Raw genomic sequence first — 21,298 nt, forward strand, 5'->3', positions numbered from 1 at the left:
TAAAAATAATCTCTCTCATTGGAGACACTAGAAAGTTCCGTCTTTTATATAAACTACAGATTGTGTCCATGACGACCCGATTTAAGTAGAACCTGAGATCCAAACTCTGAAATCACAAACAACTCTGATTGGTCCGGTCTGATGAAAGAAACTCGTGTCACGTGACGAAACATGTCTGACACTGCTGGTCTATGGTCTTAAATCACTGCTTATTTTAATAATTCACACATTAAAGAAATTTGAAAAGCTCAAGATGAAAATACAGAGTGTAAGGTTATAATACAGTAGATAAATGATCTCAATTGATCAGTAACTGATATCGGCTTCCTGCAGTTCCTCCGGCTGACCGCTAGGGGCTCATCTTTAGACGTGAAAACACAACATTTTTTTTAGTGAAACAATCATGGCGCCGTCCACGGACAGCAACGTGAAAGATAAAAATAGTCAGGTTTCATATAAGAAAGATATAAATACTAAAACAGGTCGTATACTACAAAACAAGAAACATTCTAACGACATATTCGACGTTATTGAATATTTGCAGGTATATGATTTTCTTTCATAGTAACGTTAGACTCAGCACCTTATATTCTGCTCTGTAACGTTAAATACTCCTGTTATAAAACACTTTTTTTCCCTTATTTTCAGTCCGAAAAGGATAAAGAAATCATTTTTGCCACCGATGCTTGTAGAAGGGTTTTCTGTCAGTTGTTCGACAGAGGAGATCTTTATGTCGGTGATCTGCCTCAGGAAGAGGACCTCATGAGTGGTAAAGTACTGCATCTGAAGATCATTGGATAAACAAAGTTCATGTAACGTTATTAGACTGACATCTGATTGTCCGATTTATCTGTATTTCACAAAGAGGAACGTATAAGTTACATAGGGCGCGTTTCTATCTCGTTATACGCTTAATTATCCACCATTTATAGTTTGTTTAATAATTAATAAAAAAAAAAAATATATATATATATATATATAGTCAAGTCCAATCTAAAAAGTCAATTTAAACTGTAAACTTCCCAGGTGATCGTGGTGCTGAAGAGAAATACCGTATATTCATGAGACACCGTTACAACAACTGTGTGGAGCTTCTGCTGGAAAACATGGACCATGAAGCTTTCCAAGTGAAGGTGAGGGAAAGAAACAGAACGGTTTAGTTTTTATAAACGTGGTCTATTATGTAGTTTACCTATGCAGTAGATTGGAATATAGATAAAATAAGATATCCAATAACTAACAGACTAGTGTTTTTTTTATATTATTATTATTATTATTATTTCTATATTAATTATATATATATATATATACACACACACACACACACACACATGCATTTCATAAATTTTATGTCAGTTGTGTCATTTTAGCACTTCTAATTTTGTTTTAGTAATGTTTGTGCATTTCAAACTTATTTATGTACAGTTGTACTTTTATGTTGATATTTATATTTTTATATTTTTCAGTTTTGATAACAATTTGAACATTTGGTATGTTCTTTTTTAAAATATTCATATATAGCTTTAGTGTTATGTCAGTTAGTGTCAGTACATAAACTCAGGTTTTAGTTGTTTTGTTATATATATATTATATATATATATATAAATAATATTCCAGGAGGCATCCCTCTGTGCGCTGATGAAGTTTGTTGCAGCAGAAGGCAGACACCCTCTCCAGAATCTGGACTTGATTGAGCACTACAGCTTTCCCAGGGAGCTCTTACGGGTTGGTTTTCTTCACATCTACACATACTGACGTGTTGCACACTAAAGTCATATATGAAGTAAGCTTCTTCCTCTCATGTACACAGACCCTGGTGGAGCATCTTCTCTCAACGAAAGAAGACATGTCACTGCTCATCTCCAGGTTTCAAGAGTTCTTGGAGATGGACGACGTGCGCTACTACGTCATGAGTTCAGTGCGAGACAACATTTACAGAGTCATGGGCCGAAACAAAAAGGTGAGTGTGGTGGTGTTTACATTGCCAGTTTTTCTGCATATTTATTCTGTATTATCAATTATACAACCTTGTTTTTCTCTTTTTCCTTAGGCTGTGATTCCTATATATCAAAATAATGTGTACACACTCCTCTCAACCATCAACGTACCCAGCCAAGGATCAAAATTGAAACATTTCCTTGTCAAACAAGCATGTAAGTTTGCTTTATTACCATGGTATTATCCCTACAAGATCTCCCATTGTGCTTCATGAACACTTTTTCTCCCTGTGCTTTATAGACAATCCTGAAGAATGGAAAGCAGCCAAACTAAAGGTACATACTTTATTATTTTACATTTCTAAAGTGTATGCTGACATTATAAATACATCATTGTTTCCACTTAGGAGCATAAACGAGCTTTTGAGCAAATGTGGCTGCAGTTTCTCAAGTTCAAGGTAAAACAACCCTCACTATAGTCCCACACTATACTCACTGTCTATAAAGACCTTTCCTAAGGTTTTTTTTGAGGTTCGTAACTGGTGTTTGGGCTCCTGTAGTTACCTAGCAGCATGTACAAGAAGATCCTGGTGATCCTTCATGAGTCCATAATGCCACAGATGAGTGATCCCTCACTTCTGATCGACTTCCTGAGCGCTGCCTATGACATTGGTGAGTCCAGGGTGTATTAAAGAGTTGTTATCCATGACATTAAATGTTATACGGTTATGTATCTGTAATGCATCTGTTTTTCTCAGGTGGGGCGATCAGTTTGTTGGCTCTCAATGGTTTGTTCATCCTCATCCATAAGCATAATTTGTAAGTATTAAACCAGGCGATTATTCTAATCGACATGAACATTTTAAATTTTTTTTTTTTAAGCTATATTTGTGGGTTGGTTGTGTAGGGACTACCCAGATTTTTATAAGAAGCTGTACAGTCTGCTGGATCCCTCCATCTTCCATGTCAAGTACAGAGCACGTTTCTTCCACCTGATGAACATCTTCCTCTCTTCAACGTAAGTTTGCTCTCTCTCTACACTTTTATTTTGGTTAAAGAGCAGTATGCGAATGAGTACATAAATGTCGTGTTTTGTTCTTAAATGCAGTGGAATAGTAACCCGTTTGCTCTGACAGGCATCTGCCAGCCTATCTTGTGGCAGCGTTTGTGAAGCGTTTCGCTCGCCTGTCTCTCACAGCGCCACCTACAGCTCTCCTCATACTTCTGCCGTTCATCTGTAATCTTATTCGCCGGCACCCATCGTGTAGAGTTCTCATCCACAGACCCAGCGCTACAGAAGGTATGTCACTGATAGAATGATCAAATTATTCTTCATTTATAATAAATACATATTTATTTTTATTATTATTTTGGATTTTATTTAATATTTGTAGCTGTGTGTATTTTTATTATATATATTTATAAATGTATACATTTAATATATATATTTATAAATATGTATATTTAAATTATTTGTCTTATTTTGTATTGATTTAAATATATGTATTTACATGTATTTTATAAATAACTTACCGGTATTTAAATATATTTTATTTATTTATTATAAATTACTGATTTAAATAGTTTATTTTGTTTTAATTACTAGTTATTCTATTTATTTAAATATATACATTATTATTTTGTGTTTATTTAATGTTTCTAAATATACATATTTTATTCATTTGAAATATGTACACTTACAAGTGTATACATTTTATTTTTGTATTTATTAATTATTTGTATATATACATACATACATATATAAATACATATACACACACACACGCATCTGTTTACTTATTGTTTTATTCATTTATTTGTTTATTTTTTTAAATTTTGTATTAATTACCATTTATTGTAAAAATTGATGTATTAATACATATTTATTTTTGTTGATTGAAATTATATGCATTTACATAGACATGTTTTATTTATTTATTGTCTATTTATTATGTATTTATATTTTTTGTTTTGATTTAAAAATCAATGCATTTATTTATTTATTAAATAAATTTTATATATATATATTTTTTTTTTTTTTTTTTTTTTTGTATCACTGTTTATTCTAAAAATAAAAATAAAATCATTTATTTATTTAATTTATTATTCATGGAATTCAGGGACACTTGTCATTTTTCTGTCTTTATTATGAAAATGTTATTTTCAATTGTTTTAATTAGAGCCTTGTGATGACCCGTTTGTGATGGAAGAGGAAGATCCAGCTCAGTGTCATGCTCTGGAGAGCAGCCTATGGGAGATCAAGGTAAAACTAAATCCAAGACTCTTCCTGCCATTGAGATTCTGACTGCCTCACCATCAACAAACTCCACAAAGAATTCACCTCTGAATATCTCTTAGACTTTGCAGAAGCATTACCACCCTGATGTGGCCAAGGCTGCCATGAAGATCAACGAGCCACTGACTGAACAAGAGGAAGATATCAGTGAGATTCTGGAGCTCTCAACATTTGAGGTAAATAGCAACATTTGGGAGTTTTGATAGTTATATTTGCCATGTGTTTAATCATTTAAATTAATCATTATCCCCTCCACATTTTGTATGGCAGCTCATGGAGCGAGAACTCAAAGCTGAAAGGAAGACGATACCACTAGAGTTTGACACAGCCACAGAGCTCCTGAAGAGCCCTAGAGAGGTGCTCGGAGTGCACTTTTCTTTAGAGTAACCACTCTTATTTGAAAATATGATCTTTCCAAAATGTATTCTTTGTATTAAAAAAAGTTTGTGCAGTCCATTCCCTGTGCTGAAAATAAAATAAATGTTTGCAAAAAATTAGCATGTACTGTATATATGGTGTTCTCTAGTCAGTGTTGATCAGACTGTTAAAACAGCAGTACAAATAAATAATTTAAAGAATATATATGTATATATACGTTTCCCTCTTTTAACCCTTATTAAGCCTCTTCAAATAACAGATAAATCCAAATACCATACATTACATGACAAAAAAAAAACTTATCTCTAATAAAAAATAGCATTACACAAAAATTCAGCCGCTTTGTTTTGCATACACATACCATCCTTGATTTAATCGAAGTATGTCGTTTTGCTCCAGCCCTCTAGGTGTCGCTGATGTAAGAACGTTCACTCCATTACGTCAAACCGCAGCAGTGGCCGGTGGTAAATAAAGTGCTTCTCTGTTGTTGCACTGAACTTGGATTGTAGTGTTGTAAAGTTATTACCCCTCGCTTTTGCAATAATGTCCGCCGATCGACTCGCTAAAATCCCAGAGGTTGATTTAGATCCCAACGGCGTCTTCAAATACGTCCTCATACGGGTGCACAGCAAAGACGACGATTCACATGTTGATATTGTGAGAGGATACGCGTGGGCCGAGTATCATGGTAGGAATCCGTTCAAGGTTTTGAATGAATGACAGGTGTTGGGCACATTTATTGAATGCAATTGGTTGTTAAATGTTTAGCATATTGAATTGTTGTCATTGTTCTCCTTTTTTTCATATTGCTTTGTGATTGGTCTTCTATTTCTTACAACAATTAATCATCTATTTTGCATATTACTATTATTTTCTCTTTCTTATTTTCTCTTTCTCCACCGTATAAGATTCATCTGTAATCTTTCATTTTACTACAGTTTTAAAGCACTTGAGTTTGCTTAGATACAAACTAGTTTATTAGTCTTTCTACATATGTATTACAGTCTTTAGGAACTTTCTCCACACATTTGATTGGAGAACAAGTGTTTCTTTGAAGGTCTTAGCTACAAAACCTTCATAATATGTTATCTCCTCAAGCTGATATCTACGACCGTGTGGCCGGAGAACTGGAGAGAGGTGGAGGACTGGATTGTGAATGTCTCGGAGGTGGAAGAATCAAACATGACAGCGCTGCAAAAAAGATCCACGTCTACGGTTATTCCATGGTACGCATGATGCTCTGTTAAACCATTTATATTTCTTTAATTTGATTATCCATTAATCAGTTCATTTTTTTTCTCATTCAGGGATTTGGGAGAGCAAAGCATTTGGTTTCTACAGAGAAGATAAAAACCCATTACCCAGACTATGAGGTGACCTGGGCGGATGAAGGGTATTGAATGGGTTAAATGACAGCTGTGTATAAAGATGCTATTTCAAACCAAACTGTCTTAACATAGCATTCAAGTCTTGATGTGCCAAGGCTAAGAAAGAACAGAACTTTAATAGATTTCTGATATGGATGGACGGATGGATGAGACATTTGCTCCAAAACTAAAGGAGAGGCCATCCTCAATATATTTGATTGGTTTTAACTTCATGTGTAGTTTAACACATTGCAACAAAGAGAAAGGAAAGCAATTATGTTTATAGCCATTGGTCTTTAAATATAGGAAATGATGAAATAAAGCAGGTTAAGTCCTTCATCCAAACCATAAAATGTTATGAAGTGCAACACTAACATCCTGAAATGATAATAAAGTCCAGAGAAGTGCTCGAATCATTTTTTTGAAACCGTTTTCTGTCATTCATTGAAGTTGGAAGAAATGTTTGTTTGTGTCACAACAATGAGGGAAATATCTTTTAAAAGCAAATTACTGTGGTTAACTACAACAATGATTGAATGATTTCTAAAGCACCATGCTAAAAATCTGGACCCTCAGACCTGATCGGTGGTTGTAAACCTTGCCCGATAAACTGAACAATCCACATCCGTTTGTCAGCATTTTTAATAGAACATGCCATTAGGAGCAATGACCTTCTTTACATTATGACCTAACAACATCCAGCGAATGTATTTACGTTTTGTATTTGCAATATTTAATAAAAGCTGCATTAAGTTGGCACATTTTTGCAAGATTAAAATGAAGTGAAGTATCTGGAGTTGAGGCCGAAGTAAACTGAACTGTCTGCTGCATATCTTCAGAAGGGCAGCTTTAAAGGAAGGATCTGGCACACGTCTGGGGGTTAAAATGTAAAGTCCAGGTATTATCTCTGTGTGGAAGCAGGAGGGAGGGACACAGGTGAGGTTAATAACTTCATATGTGGCAGGACGGTTCTTTTACTCACTGTACGCTGAAGAAGTGCCCTTGTTCCGTCTTCTGGTGGCAAAAGTAACCACTGGTTTAATGGCTACCTGCCACTGGATTCTCCTTGTGTGTTTCACACTCAATTTCTGTCAGAGGGGTGAGATCTGGTGTTTTTCTGTTTATTTGTTGTTGACGTTTTCAGCTCATTTGCTCTACATGTTAAACGCCACTTTGGGACATGTGTGCACTATTGAAGATTAGTCTTTTTTTTTTTTTTTTTTTCAGGTTTAATTTTTTTCTTTTTAGTGCTTTTAATTATATATTTTAGTAGATGATATTTTTAATTATATTATAAATAGTTGTATGGATCTGCACTATATTCTCAGTTTATGCAATCTCTGGCATTTTACCTAATTTATTCTTTTTTAAATTATTTGTATTTTTGATGAATTGTTTAAGAATTATCGGCCGTGTACTGTATGTGGGAATCCGGCCTCATATCTGACATTTGTGTATCAGAGACCTTTGACTGCGTGTGATTACTAAAAAGACAGACCTTTGTGACTTGAACAAGAGGAGGTTTAGGAATCCAAGTGTTTTGAATATTTTCAAGGCTAAACCCAGGTTAAATTGCACTTTCAAGCTCTTGCAGCATGATTTAATAGTTTCTTGAGCAGCAAATCAACATACTAAAAAGATTTCTGAAGGATCATGTGACGCTGAAGCCTAGAATAATGCTGCTGAAAATTCATAGTTGGAATAAATTGCGTTTTCAAATATATAAAAAATAGATATTATGTTAAATGTTAATATTACAGTTTTTATTTAAATTTCTGATTAAATAAATTCAGTCAAGAGACTTCTTTTTTTCTTTTTCCTTTTTCTTTTTTTTAAATCTAATTGACCCCAAAGGTTTGAATAGAAGCATATGATTTTTTTTTTTTCATTCCTTAAATAGGTTCTTTATTATTTGTGCAGTAAGTCCCAGCAAAGACATCCTATATTGACATGACATAATTTTAAATTAATTAATTGGTTTATTTAAAATCCTCAAATTGAGTTATTTTTCATGTAATTGCTAAATTTTATGTGATAGTAATTTATGAAATATTGCATAAATGTTTTGTTCAGTTGGAATTAAATAATTGCTCAAAGCTTTCATAATGCCTCTTTAATAGTACAGTTATAGAAGGGTTAGAATTGTTGTGGATTTTATACACACAACTGTGACAGGCCAATCGTGTGTCTTCATCATTCCTCATATTCGCTAGCTGTGGCTCTGGAGCGAAATGACTGCAACGGTTCTCCAGAAGACAGATGTGATTTTGTTTGTGACTGCCAAGACTGTGGTAAGACACTGGATGTCTATACTATATATTTCCACCTTCTGGTATCTGGTTGATGTATTTATGTGTCCTTTTCTTGCCATGTTTCCTGTTCTCATTAATTGGTTGAATTTTAGGTTACCAGGGATGGGACTTTATGTGTGATTTTGAGCACGAGGAGAAGTGCGGATGGACTGTCCAGTCAGATGATGATGAGTACATGTGGCAGAGACATCAGAGAGGGAACACGCTTCCTGACAGCGGGCCGTCCTCGGACTACACCACTGGCACTTCAACAGGTACCCTCCCTGCAGGAGCTTTATATATATATATATATATATATATATATATATATATATATAAAAGAAAGGATGCATTAAATTGATCAAAAGTGACAGTAAAGACATTAATAATGTTACAAAGGTTTTCTATTTGAAACAAATAATGATTTTGAAAAAAAAAGCAATATGTACGAATCTTATCGAAATTGATTATGATGATAAATATGTATCTTGATCACAAATATAGCATATTAATAGAATTTTGTGACATTGAAGATATTCAGCTTTTCTATCACAGGAGTAAATTACATTGTAAAATATATATATATATATATATATATATATATATATATATATATTATTATTATTTTTTTTTTTTTTTAAATAGCAAAGACATCAACAAATCAAAAACATGAAATAAATAAATATATATATATATATATAAATATATATATATATTTGTATTATTATTATGATTATTATTATTATTATTATATTAATGAAAATATATTCTTACTGACCCCAAACTGTTAAACGGTGCTGTATATTTTAGGTGATGTAATTGGTTATAATTATATGCACATATTTTATTCAATTTTGTCTACTTTGGTTAATTTAATTTTACTTGCATCTATAATAACTGTTCAAAAATTACAAAAAGGTGTTTGAAATAGTTTTGTTTAAAAAATGTTTTTATTTTAAATCATAAATGTTAGCTAATGCCTTAGTTGCGATCTTAAATGCCTAACAACATACTGAAGCTTCATCACGGTTTCTCTTCATGTGATGTGTCTGTTGTCTTCAGGCTGGTTCATGGCAGTGACGGCTGTGACTTCAGATACTCCCAAAACCACTGTGCTTGTGTCCCCTACAATAAAACATTCCTCTCCTACCTGTCGCCTCCGGCTCAGATACTTCATCTGGGACTCAGGTTCACACACATACTAACAATATGAATAGCAGAATTAAATGAAGATGGGGACACATCTAACCCTGTAGGTGTGTGTTTTAGGTCACACAGGGTTGGGTGACACCCCACTGTGGGGATCGGTGTGGCAAATTGATGGCAGGAAAGCAGTTGTGTGGAGGCCAGAGAGCTCCAGCATCCGCAGCTGGAGGGAGGCCACCATCTACCTGGGAAGTAACTCGGGCCCTTTCCATATCCAGCTTCATTCGAGACGCAGTAAAGGGAAGCAGGGAGATGTGTCCATTGATCAGATGGAATTCCTAGATTGTGCCCTGCCAGGTAAAGAGAAAAAAAAGTAAAAAAAAAAAAAATAATAATATATATATATATATATATATATATATATATATATATATATATATATATATATATATATATATATATATATATATATATATATATAATTTTTTTTTTTTTTTTTATTAATTATTATAATTTTTTTATTATTAATTTTTTTTTGTGGGGGCACCAATGAAAGACCAGTTTATTTGTATTTTATTATTATTTTATTATGTTTTTTTCTCTCTCTCTCCAGGACAATGGTCAATTACAATTTAGTATTATTTAATAAAAAAATATAAATATATATATATACATACATCATGGCCCTTCAGGGATCAATGCATTAGATGGATCGCAGTTTTAGTGATATTAACGATGTTTGGATTCTCTTTTTCGTCCAGTTCCCCCTGAAAGTGGAGCATGCAGTCCTGGATTTGTGACATGTAAGCATTTAGGATGTGTGGAGGACTTTAAAGTGTGTGACCGCACGGATGACTGTGGTGATGGAACAGATGAAGAGAACTGTGGTGAGAGCCCAGGAATCAGTGTTAATGATGATTTCATTGATTTAGTCTTCAGTGCATTTGATTCCTGTGTTAGATCGCTGGTCTGGAGTCATAATCACTGCTGTTTTGTTATGTTGATGTGTAATTAGAATATACAGAGGACATGAGCTGTGACTTTGAAGATGGCCCTTGTGGATGGGACCTACGAACGATATCATCCTTGAAATGGACAAGGACCAATCAGATGAATATATCACTTTCGGAGCCTCTAAAAGGACCTGGAAGAGATCACACAACTAATACGGCGGAAGGTTTGTGCGGCCCGGTCTGAACTTACTGTATATTGTTTCTTGTACAAAAGTTCAAGTTTTTTAATACATGTACTATTCCATTCAAAAGTTTGGGGTCAGTAACATTTCTTTTTTAAGAAAGAAAGAAATGATATTTTTATACAGTGAGGATGCATTAAAATGATTGCATTAAAGTGACTAATGAAATTTATAATTTTGCAAACTTCTATTTCAAAGTTCTCTTTGGAACCTTTTATTCATTAAAGAATCCTGAAAAAATAAATATAACAGTTTCCACAAAAAGAAACCATTTTCAATATAATAAAAAAAATTATTGTGCACCAAATCACTATATTAGAATTATTTATGAAGAGTCTTGTGGCTAATATTAAAGTTTAATAATATCATTGATTTATCACCATTTTTATTTTACTTTAGTGAACTATATAGAGCCATTAAAATGTATTTAAGGGTTGTATTTTATTCAGTTTTTTGCCAGTTTTTATTTTTATTTCTGTTCTCATTTTAGTTTTTGTTAAAGAAGTGCACTGACATAGCCTCAAAATAAGCATCAATGAATTATTTCAGGACATTTCTTGTATGTGACCAAACCCGATGCCATGAAGAGTGATTGGACGTCTTTTCAGAGCCGTCCCCTGGCACCCACCAATGACACACATCCTTGTCGGGTAAGTATATAGTACCAAATGCCTTACTTAATGCACTTCTTTTATCAAAAATCTATCCACACAATCAGGTTGAGATGGGCGGTACGATGTCTATAGTGGTTATTACACCCATTTTTCATAATTACAGATGGTAATGTACACACATCAGTTTGGGCGGGTGTCTGGCGGACTTTCTGTGTTGGTGGCCGGGGAGCAGATCTATCCTGTATGGGAACGTGGAGGTGCTCTCGGAGACTTGTGGGTAAAGGCTGAGGTGGAGTTTGTTGTCAACAGCACATTCCAGGTACATGAACTCATCGCTCAACTGACAACATCACACAAGGTTGTCACTTTTTATTACACTGCTGTCAGAAAAGCTGTCTAATTTATTGATCTTGTTCCAATCAGATTCTGTTTGTCGCTGCCATTCGAGACCAAGCTTACGGAGGGATCGCTGTCGATGATATTGTGCTGTCCCCTGAGTGCCACTTATCCAATGGTACTCTCTAGTCTCTAGTTTTACGCCTGTCTACATTGATTATAAACCACAACTGTACGCTTGCCTGCATATTGTCTGTAATTTTATTTTTAAAAAAATGATTCAATAGCCTCTCTCTCTTGCATTTCCCCTGCGTGTAGAATCAATGCCGCTTCCAGAATATCCAAACCCTCCCGCTCACCCTTGCACAGATGACGATCTGAAGATATGTGACTTTAAGGAGGACTGTCCTGCTGGAGAAGATGAGGCTCAGTGTGGTGAGGTCCCCCATTATTTATATGTTCACTTTCAATGTATTTTCATGTCTTTTTTAATTGTATTTAAATGGGGAAGTCATGGCCTAATGGTTAGAGGGTTGGACTCCCAATCGAAGGGTTGTAGGTTCTGGTCTCGGGCCGGCAGGAATTGTGGGTGGGGGGAGTGCATGTACAGTTCTCTCTCCACCTTCAATACCACGACTTAGGTGCCCTTGTGCAAGGCATCGAACCCCCAACTGCTCTCCGGGCCCCGCAGCATAAATGGCTGCCCACTGCTCCGGGTGTGTGCTCACAGTGTGTGTGTTCACTGCTCTGTGTGTTTGCATTTCGGATGGGTTAAATGCAGAGCACAAATTCTGAGTATGGGTCACCATACTTGGCTGAATGTCACTTCACTCACTCACTCATGTGTAAAAAGTTTGTGCTCTGCATTTAACCCATCCAAAGTGCACACACACAGGGCATTGAACACACACACACACACACACACACTGTGAACCCACACACCCAGAGCAGTGGGCAGCCATTTATGCAGCGGCGCCTGGGGAGCAGTTGGGGGTTCGATGCCTTGCTCAAGGGCACCTAAGTCGGGGTATTGCCAGCCTGAGATTCAAACCCACAACCCTAGGGTTAGGGGTCAAACTCTCTAACCACTAGGCCACGACTATTTTGCTATTTATATAAGTTAGATCATATCATACATTTCTTCCCAATGGCTCATTTTCTATTTATTTATACATTCCCGAATGATTTTATGATAGGAAATAATCATTTTCAAACGATGTTATGTACATAGGGGACTTCTCGTATGAGATGGGAAGCTCTGGCTGGACTGATACCAGTATAGGGAACCAAGCTTGGGATCTAAAACTGGAGTATAATGACACCACGAAAGGTGAAAAATCAGTTTCTATTATGATGGAACCAGGAAATGATTTTATGAGGTAAGTGAAATTGGTTTCATTTGTGTGTGTGTGCGTGTGTCATTAGAGGAGTTCCTGACTGTGACTGGCGCTCCTGGGCAGCAGTTAAGTGAAGCCCAAACTCGTACCCCTCTCTTGGGTCCGTCAGGTCCAGCATGCATCCTTCAGTTCTCCTACAGTCTCAGCGGCAGTAACCCACACATAGGTACAACATCAGCTGTAATACCCCGTCTCACCTCTGTAAGTCGGCGTGATGGATGCTAGACTATAGATTCTCTTGCTCTGTCTGCAGGTGATCTGGCAGTGTATGTTGTAGACAGTGTGTTAGGAACTCATCCTGTGCTGTGGAAGTTTTCTGGAAGGACCAATGAGATGGCAGGGATTTGGATAAAGGAGGAAGTCTATGTTGGAGCCAGAGATCATCGCTTTCAGGTAGACTGTCTAGTTGTGTGTCTGTCTTATTGTGTTGTCTATCTGTCGTTCTATCTATTGTCCTATCGTTCTTTCTGTCATTCTATCTGTCTTTTGTCATTCTCAGTTAGAGTTCAGGGCCCGTGCTGAAGAGCTCTCCCCAAGTAACCAGATTGCGATGAAGGATGTGCACTTTGTCGACTGTTCTGCTCTGTTTGTGCCCTCTGGTGGTGAGAAGCAACAAAAAATTATGATTTTTATTTATTTTCATTCTTTTACTTGGCTGTTTTTCATTCTGTCTTCCTCATCCTCATACATTTTTTCCCCTCTTAACAGAAATATCATGCAATTTTGAGGTAAATTTGTGCGGATGGTACCAGGACCAGACGGATAATTATGACTGGATGCTTCACAGTGGAATGGACCACACTGTCCATGATGGTCAGGATACTTCTGATGCTGGCTGAATTGGGAAATGGGTTTATTATGTTTGAAAACATCCGCATTCTAATACAAACTTCTTTCTTTTCCTATCTCTTTCTTTCTCAGGTAGGAGTCTGGTGGTGGATATGTGGGACCCTTCCCTGCGGGGTCTTTCTGGACGTCTCCTGTCAATCAGACAGTATAGTAACTCAGAGCACTGTTTGTCCTTCTTCTACAAACTCTATGGGCCAAACACAGGTGAATCTATACACCTTATTCCCAGTTTCTTTAAATATCAGTTTAGTTAAGCTGATGTGTGATCTTACAGCTTATGCAGAGTATCTGATTCCAACATGACACTTCATTTTAATTCATGCGTTTCATCATCTCTTTCCCAGGCGCTCTCAGTGTAAAGATGCTGTTTGCTGACAGCTCAGAAAAGCTTTTGTGGACGCGCAGTGGTGCCCATGGAAATGTTTGGCATGAGGGCCGTTGCTCTGTGCCACCTCAGCTCACCACGTTCCAGGTGCACACACAAGTTGTTTACATGCCTACAGAATAATTGTCAGCAAAAGCACTAGAAAAATACATAATGACTTCATGAATGACCACTGATAATGGCTACATAAACTGACTACATTAAGCATCTTATGGGATGTTTAACATTTTTTTTATGTTAACAGTTGCTTTAATCTTCTTATGCTCGTTTCTGTCTCTCTTTGTCTCTCATATGTAGCTGGTGTTTGAGGCCACTCGCTCTGGTTTTGACGGTCAGTTGGCTTTAGATGATGTGGCGTTTGTGGCAGGATCATGTTCTTTGCCGACTATGTGCTCGTTTGAGGGTCAGACTTGTGGCTACACCAGTTCTGGAAGAGCCAGGTGGATACACCAGAGCTGGGCTTCAACCCAAACTGGACCCAAGACGGACCATAGCTTAGAGACAGAAAATGGTGAGGGAAATTAGAAAATTAAAGGAATTCGAGCTGAGTTTTGATCAAACATCTTTTGTATTCAGTGATTTTGTATCTCATTCACTAACAGCTCACAATCCAGCTCAAACAAATAGTTTTTTTTTTTTTTTATGTACTCACCCTCAGGCCATCGAAGATGTGAATGAGTTTGTTACTTCATCTGAACAGATTTGGAGATATTTAGCATTGCATCACTTTCTCACCAATGGATCCTCTGCAGTGAATGGGTGCCGTCAGAATGAGAGTCTAAACAGTTGACAAAAACATCACAAGACTCCAGTCCATCAATTAATGTCTTATGAAGTGAAAGGCTGTGTGTTTGTAATGTGGACTGCAGTCATGTGGATTACTTGTATTATTGTGGTGTTTTATCAGCTGTTTGGACTCCCATTCTGACGGCACCCATTCACTGCAGAGGATCCATTTGTGAGCAAGTGATGCAATGCTAAATTTCAAGTAAAAAACTCTTCTACATCTTCGATGGCCTGAGCGTGAGTACATCTTTAGAAAATGTTTCTTTTTGGGTGAACTATTCCTTTAACCTGTTTTACCAGGTTTTCTCTTTTAGCAGGATTAGTTCAAGTGAATGATATGAATGGTATGTTGTGACCAGGTTTCTACATGCTGGCCCACAGCAGTTCTGACGTCCTTCCCAAGGGCAGTGTGACCACCTTGACTTCCCCCGTGTGTAGAGGTTTGTCTCACACCGAATGTGTACACTTCTGGTACCATACAGGAGGAGACAAACCAGGTAAGAGAACATCATCTCATGATTGTGTGTGTACAGTTATTCATTCACAGGTAAAAACCATATGTGTGTCCCCACACAGGCACGCTGAATGTCTATGTAAAGCCAACTGATGGAAACAAGATACAGTTATTCTCCAGTAGCATCAGGCAGGGACATGCTTGGCGTCATGGCCAAGGGAATGTCAGCTGGCATGGGGATTGGCAAGTAAGTTATCTGATGCCTTGCCTTGTTTATTAATGTAATGCAGTGAAACCTATTTTGTTAGTTTATAGTGTTTAGTCTGAGTGTGAGGTTTTATGTTATTTTTTGGGATTCAGCTGGAGTTTGAGGTGAAGGGTGAAGGAGACCTATTCAGTTTTATCGCCATTGATGACATCACCTACTCGACTCACAGCTGCCCCACACCAGGTCAATCCGAATTTACACCATTTACTTTCTCAATACCCTTTCCTGTTCTTATTGTGAATGAATTAGTGTATGCTATTTAAAATAAAATAAAAAATCTTCATAATCTTGCTCCTACATCTTATTTATTATTATTAATATTACATTTTTTTTAAATAATGAATTATGTGTGGATTTCAGATAGCGTCTGTGATTTCGAGAAAGGTCTGTGTGGTTGGTCCAATACTCAGAACCCATCTGTAGACTGGTTAGACTGGGACCTGACCAGTGTGCAAGCAGAGATGTTCTACAGCACACCACCATATGACCACACACTGTACACAGAAGAAGGTGATTTATGCTCCTTAACTCATAATAAAGATATTGTCACCAGCTCCTGTATTTTTGAGGAACTGGGTGTAATTTAGTCTTTTTTTCTGACCCTAGGACACTTCTTGGTCCTTCCTAACTCCCAGCGTGACACCGCTACCCAGAATGCCTGTCTGCTGAGCCCTCACCTGGCACCAACCAAAGGAACCTGTCTGAGCTTCTGGGTTTATCAGCCAACCATGTGTATGTATATATGTGTCTATATCATCAAATGGTTAATTTTGGATGTTTATTATCGAAGTTGTTTAGCATGTCAGTGACGAAGTTTGGAATCATGAAGGAAGGATTTTTTTAAAAATATTCTTCTATTCAGCAAGGAAGCATTAAAATAACAAAAGTGATGTTCATATATTTGTTAAAAAAAGTTTAAAATAAACTGTTCTTTTATCAACATATTAGACTTAAGGATCATGTGATATAAATAATGGAGTAATGGCTGCTGAAAATTCAGCTTTCCCATCACAGAAATACATTTAAAGTAAAAAAAAAAACTTTTTACAAAAAAACTTACATTCTTATCAACCCATACTTCTAACATATTTGTCAAAATATGCTATTACATATCCTGTGAAATGCACTTGTTAGACACTTTGGATTTCATTTATTAATGATTATTCTATTGCTTTCTTGGTGAAGATGACACTAAACTTACAGTGTGGAGGCTGTCTGAAGGGACCAGACATGAATTGCTGATGCTCTATGAAGGAGGTGGAAACTGGAAACACTTCAGTGTCAATATCACCTCAGAAACCGAGTACCAGGTTACCAAAGTCTACTGTACTCTGGTCATATAGGTTTTTAAATGATCATTTGAGTGTGATTTATATTGATTGTCTGTGTTTTAACGGGAGGCAGATTGTACTAGAAGGATTTAAAGGCGAGAAGGGTGTTCTTGCTTTGGATGACATACGCTACACAGTCGGGGTGAACTGTGCTGGGCAGAAGACAGACCAAAGTAAGAGTTCTTCCTATACCAAGATTTATTTTACTTATGAGTCATTTACATTTTTATGTAATCTTGTTACCATCATACCTATGATTCTTTTTGGACTAGACATGAATGAGATGGGTGTGAAAACTTTAAGTAAATCTTTTTATGTATTTTCAGCCTCATCTGACAACACAGGAACCATTGTGGCCTCTGTTGTAGTCGTCATTGTGCACTTAGTGCTTCTCGCTGCCTTGGTGGTGTACCTAAAGAGTAAACAAAAAGCCAATGCTTTAATACAGGAATCAAACGTGTCATATGTAAACAGCGTTGGCTATGGGAATGCCATATATGAATCTGGAATTGCTGTAAGTTATCTAACTATATATGGTCTTGTTTTGTGTTGAAGGGATTCGGATATTATTTACTCACCCCTCTTTGTATTCCAAACCCATATTGATTTCTGTTGTGGAGATCTAAAACATGCATTTTATGTTTGTTTTACACTAAATGTACTTTCATGTATGGATTTAAAAGTCATGTTTGAAGGCTTGAGAAGTCACGTACCGTATTTTTCAGACTATAAGTCGCACCTGAATATAAGTCTCATCAGTCCAAAAATACGTCATAATGTGGAAAAAAAACATATATAAGTCACACTGGACTATAAGTCGCATTTATTTAGAACCAAGAACCAAGAGAAAACATTACCATCTACAGCCACAAGAGGGCGCTCTATGCTGCTCAGTGTATGCTACAATCGAGCGCCAACCTCTCGCTCTCTCTCTGAGGCCAATAAGGAAGTGACTAAAACTGCAATTCATCGACTGGCCGCTTGAGGCTGGCTGCAAAAGGGAGTCAGTCCCATATACTCCCCATGTTAAAATGCCCAACTTTACAGCAGAAAAAAAACATGTTTACAGCCTGGTTCAAAAAATGATTTGGTCTAAATAGCTAATTTTGCCCTTCATGTCAACTGTGAGGATGGTGATTTTTTTTTTATTTTTTATAACTCATCCGTTTAAATTATATTAAGACTTAAAGTTCCGTATAATTAAGGGCGTGGCCACTTGAGTGACAGGTGGATTGCCGCTGCTGACACTACCGTCGCGCTAAGTGCTTCAGCAAGTAGCTCCCACCTTTTTGCCCATTTTCAGTTGTCCGGGAGAGTCACGCAGTAACGCGCTGCCAAGATGGCGACGGCTCACTCTGCACACTTTAGGCTTCAAAAACACACTTCAGGAGCCTACGGGTGACATCACGGACACTACGTCCATGTTTTTATACAGTCTATGGCTACAATGCAATGAGCAGCATAGAGCGCCCTCTCGCGGCTGTAGATGGTAATGTTTTCTCTTGGTTCATTTCTCTTGGTTCATGTCAAATTAATTTTGATAAATAAGTCGCACCTGACTGTAAGTCGCAGGACTAGCAAATTTCTGATTTATTGTAATTGCATGGAAAAGAACAAACAGTATAGTCTTCAGAATGTCACGTTTTGTGTTGCACAGATAAAAGAAGAAAGTCATAATGGTTTACTATAATATCTTATAATATAAACTGCGCTCCAATATTTCAATATCTTTTTGTGTGCATGCTTGTTTACAGGAATTGGAGGAGGAGAATGAAAATACAGGACCTTAGGAGTTTGTTGTGGTGACTTGGCCACCAACTGGCAGTCTTTCAGTAAAACAGTGACATCACAGAAGGAGAACTGCTTGTGTGGCTGTGGCAGGACTAGCCCAGTCATAACATGCAAATATACTACACGATATAGAGTTTTCTTTATAAAGAATGAATTATTGGGGTCAAGTAACTTCACTATTGGCTGTTCTATATGCCATCTCAGGATATAAATTAACGTCTTCAAACAAGTAAACCAATCCGATATAGTACAATTTAATGTATGATCTACAGTAAACAGAACAGCAGTGCAAACAATCAACAAGCCCTGTAGTATTAGATGTCTATGATGTACAGTATATTGTTAGAGCTTTTGTGGTATAAATGGATTGGGTTCACCATGGCCATCACTGAGAAAGATGTAACTAGTGGATGATCTTTCAACTTTATGGATTCTCTATTAAACAGATGCTCCAAAAGAATGCACTACATTTTCAAGGGTACAGTTCATAGTTTTTGTTATGGGAGAGGGGAAAAGTAAAGTAAATTATCCATTTGAGATGTTAAGTGTATCGTATTGTATTGTATTACCATTCTGCATATGAAAATGTAACATTAAATTGAGAATTTATTTACAAGTGTCTCATCTGCAATTAATAGGAGTATTATACAACTACATTATGCAACCTGAATATTCTCTTAAATAATATCTTAGTGTAAATAAATTGTACAATAGAATATGTCGATAGATGGATGGATGGATAGATGTGACTGCCTTAAAATTTGTTTTGTCCATTAACAAGGTGTTTATTAAATCCGACTGTCTTATATATGTATATATATATATATATATATATATATATATATATATATATATATATATAATATTTGTATGTATGTATATGTGTACGTGTGTATGTATATCTGTGTATATGTATATGTGTGTGTATATATATATATGTGTGTGTGTGTGTGTGTGTGTGTATATATATATATATATATATATATATATATATAATGTGTGTGTGTGTGTATATATACATATATAAAATATATATATATATATAATGTTTATATATAAACGAATTAAACATTTTCTCGTTTATAATTATGATGGATTTTCTTTTCAAACTTGAGATTACAGACAGATCCGAAACCGAATTACGACGTCTCTTGGCAACGGCGATGTCTCCAGGGAAACACCCTCTTCTGGCTTCAGGAAAGCTTCAGGAAATTTCAAGCAACAAAATCCTCATCCTTCGTCAACCGTAAAATATGAAAAGCTTTGCTGTGTTCAAAAACGAAAGCTCAGATTATAAAACAAAAAGTGCAGCAAAACATCACTGTTCACAAATAGTTTTTGAGAAGTTACTCGTGGAGGGGTGACTGACACGAGCACGTGACAGTGATGCCGTGACCCTCCTCCCAAATTCACTGTTATCTATCACTGCAACCTGCATTTCTGTCTAAAAACCTGTCAAACAGTGAATACTTGCACTTCAACAGTCAGGATGGACCCCGGTGTGATCATGTTCTTAGTTTATGTCTTGATAGCTCTCACGCTGGTGTGTGGACTGATGCAGTACACGAGACAAGGGTAAGATGAATTTGTGTATTTTACCTCACAAATTCGTTCAAAATATCCCTTAGGTTGACTCAATTTGACCAACTTCTTTCTTGGACACCCACAAATATAAATGTATTCCTTAAATGTCTTGTAAGTGACCTAAATATTATTATGCCACCATCTAAATTAACATTACTTCATGTGACTGAAGCAACTTTAACTGTTTCTTAAAATCCACAGTGTTCACTTTTCTGAAAAAAATCAGTCATTGTCAAGATAGAAGTATTTCAGTAAAATATTGCTTTTAAAACAATAGAAGCTAATTAAATATCTTCATGTTTCTATGTTTTAATAACTGTATGGGCTTTATACCCACAGGAGAGCCAGTGGCCAGGCAGTGCCGACAGGAAGAGGAGACTTGAAGAGAGCTGCGCATAGGGTCAGGAAATAGTGACATGAGGGCCGCTGTGGACATACCGACCCATAAATGTGGTTCCTAATTCTCCTTTCTGCACTGTGTTCATTCACTGACGCTATGCTGGACTGCTCACTGCCACTTCATGATCATATAATCTCAACTCTGATGCTTTAGTTTTAGTTTTCCAATTCACGGACATTGTGGACAACTTTGGAGGTTAATTTCTAGCTATAGTTCACTTAGAAATTGAAATTGTGTCAGCATTTACTCACCCTCACTGTCGTTGCAGACATGTATGAGAAATTTTGAAAAATGTATTTACTGTATTTTATTTTTCTGCACTTACAAGGTTTTAAAATAAGTGATCAGCCACATGATAGCTGTGCGTGAGGAGCAGATCATTTTTTTTTGTTCAATAGAGAAAAAAAAAAAATGAGTCACACACATTTGGAATAACATAAGGTTGAGAAATCAATGGCAGAATTTTAATTAAGAGTGAACTAACCTTTGAAGA

General features: G+C 36.4%; 3 protein-coding genes across 3 annotated transcripts; all 3 read left to right on the forward strand.

Moving 5' to 3' along the window:
* The first annotated feature begins 374 nt into the window (after positions 1-374).
* Positions 375-4,727, forward strand: LOC127986150 (nucleolar complex protein 4 homolog). The gene is made up of 15 exons (XM_052588388.1): positions 375-544; positions 649-769; positions 1,027-1,133; positions 1,618-1,725; positions 1,811-1,960; positions 2,051-2,153; positions 2,239-2,273; positions 2,345-2,395; positions 2,498-2,609; positions 2,696-2,756; positions 2,845-2,955; positions 3,074-3,237; positions 4,118-4,200; positions 4,296-4,409; positions 4,504-4,727. Exons 1-15 carry the CDS (start codon positions 404-406, stop codon positions 4,618-4,620), a joined length of 1,578 nt encoding a protein of 525 aa, XP_052444348.1. The 5' UTR covers positions 375-403; the 3' UTR covers positions 4,621-4,727.
* A 309-nt stretch (positions 4,728-5,036) lies between these two features.
* phpt1 (phosphohistidine phosphatase 1) lies at positions 5,037-6,405 on the forward strand. The gene is made up of 3 exons (XM_052588391.1): positions 5,037-5,299; positions 5,710-5,837; positions 5,919-6,405. Exons 1-3 carry the CDS (start codon positions 5,155-5,157, stop codon positions 6,009-6,011), a joined length of 366 nt encoding a protein of 121 aa, XP_052444351.1. The 5' UTR covers positions 5,037-5,154; the 3' UTR covers positions 6,012-6,405.
* A 145-nt stretch (positions 6,406-6,550) lies between these two features.
* On the forward strand, positions 6,551-19,437 carry mamdc4 (MAM domain containing 4). Its single transcript, XM_052588387.1, has 27 exons — positions 6,551-7,077; positions 8,192-8,544; positions 9,332-9,457; positions 9,539-9,772; positions 10,177-10,302; positions 10,431-10,592; positions 11,160-11,260; positions 11,388-11,543; positions 11,648-11,738; positions 11,879-11,995; positions 12,792-12,890; positions 12,986-13,123; positions 13,211-13,350; positions 13,457-13,559; positions 13,666-13,770; positions 13,879-14,010; positions 14,151-14,278; positions 14,489-14,702; positions 15,337-15,474; positions 15,554-15,678; positions 15,792-15,882; positions 16,060-16,209; positions 16,306-16,431; positions 16,885-17,009; positions 17,104-17,203; positions 17,357-17,544; positions 18,785-19,437. The coding sequence occupies exons 2-27, from the start codon at positions 8,403-8,405 to the stop codon at positions 18,818-18,820; spliced, it is 3,393 nt and encodes a 1,130-aa protein (XP_052444347.1). The 5' UTR covers positions 6,551-7,077; positions 8,192-8,402; the 3' UTR covers positions 18,821-19,437.
* Positions 19,438-21,298: the final 1,861 nt, after the last annotated feature.

Source organism: Carassius gibelio, chromosome B21, assembly GCF_023724105.1.
Source record: "Carassius gibelio isolate Cgi1373 ecotype wild population from Czech Republic chromosome B21, carGib1.2-hapl.c, whole genome shotgun sequence".
NCBI classification, from domain to species: domain Eukaryota; kingdom Metazoa; phylum Chordata; class Actinopteri; order Cypriniformes; family Cyprinidae; genus Carassius; species Carassius gibelio.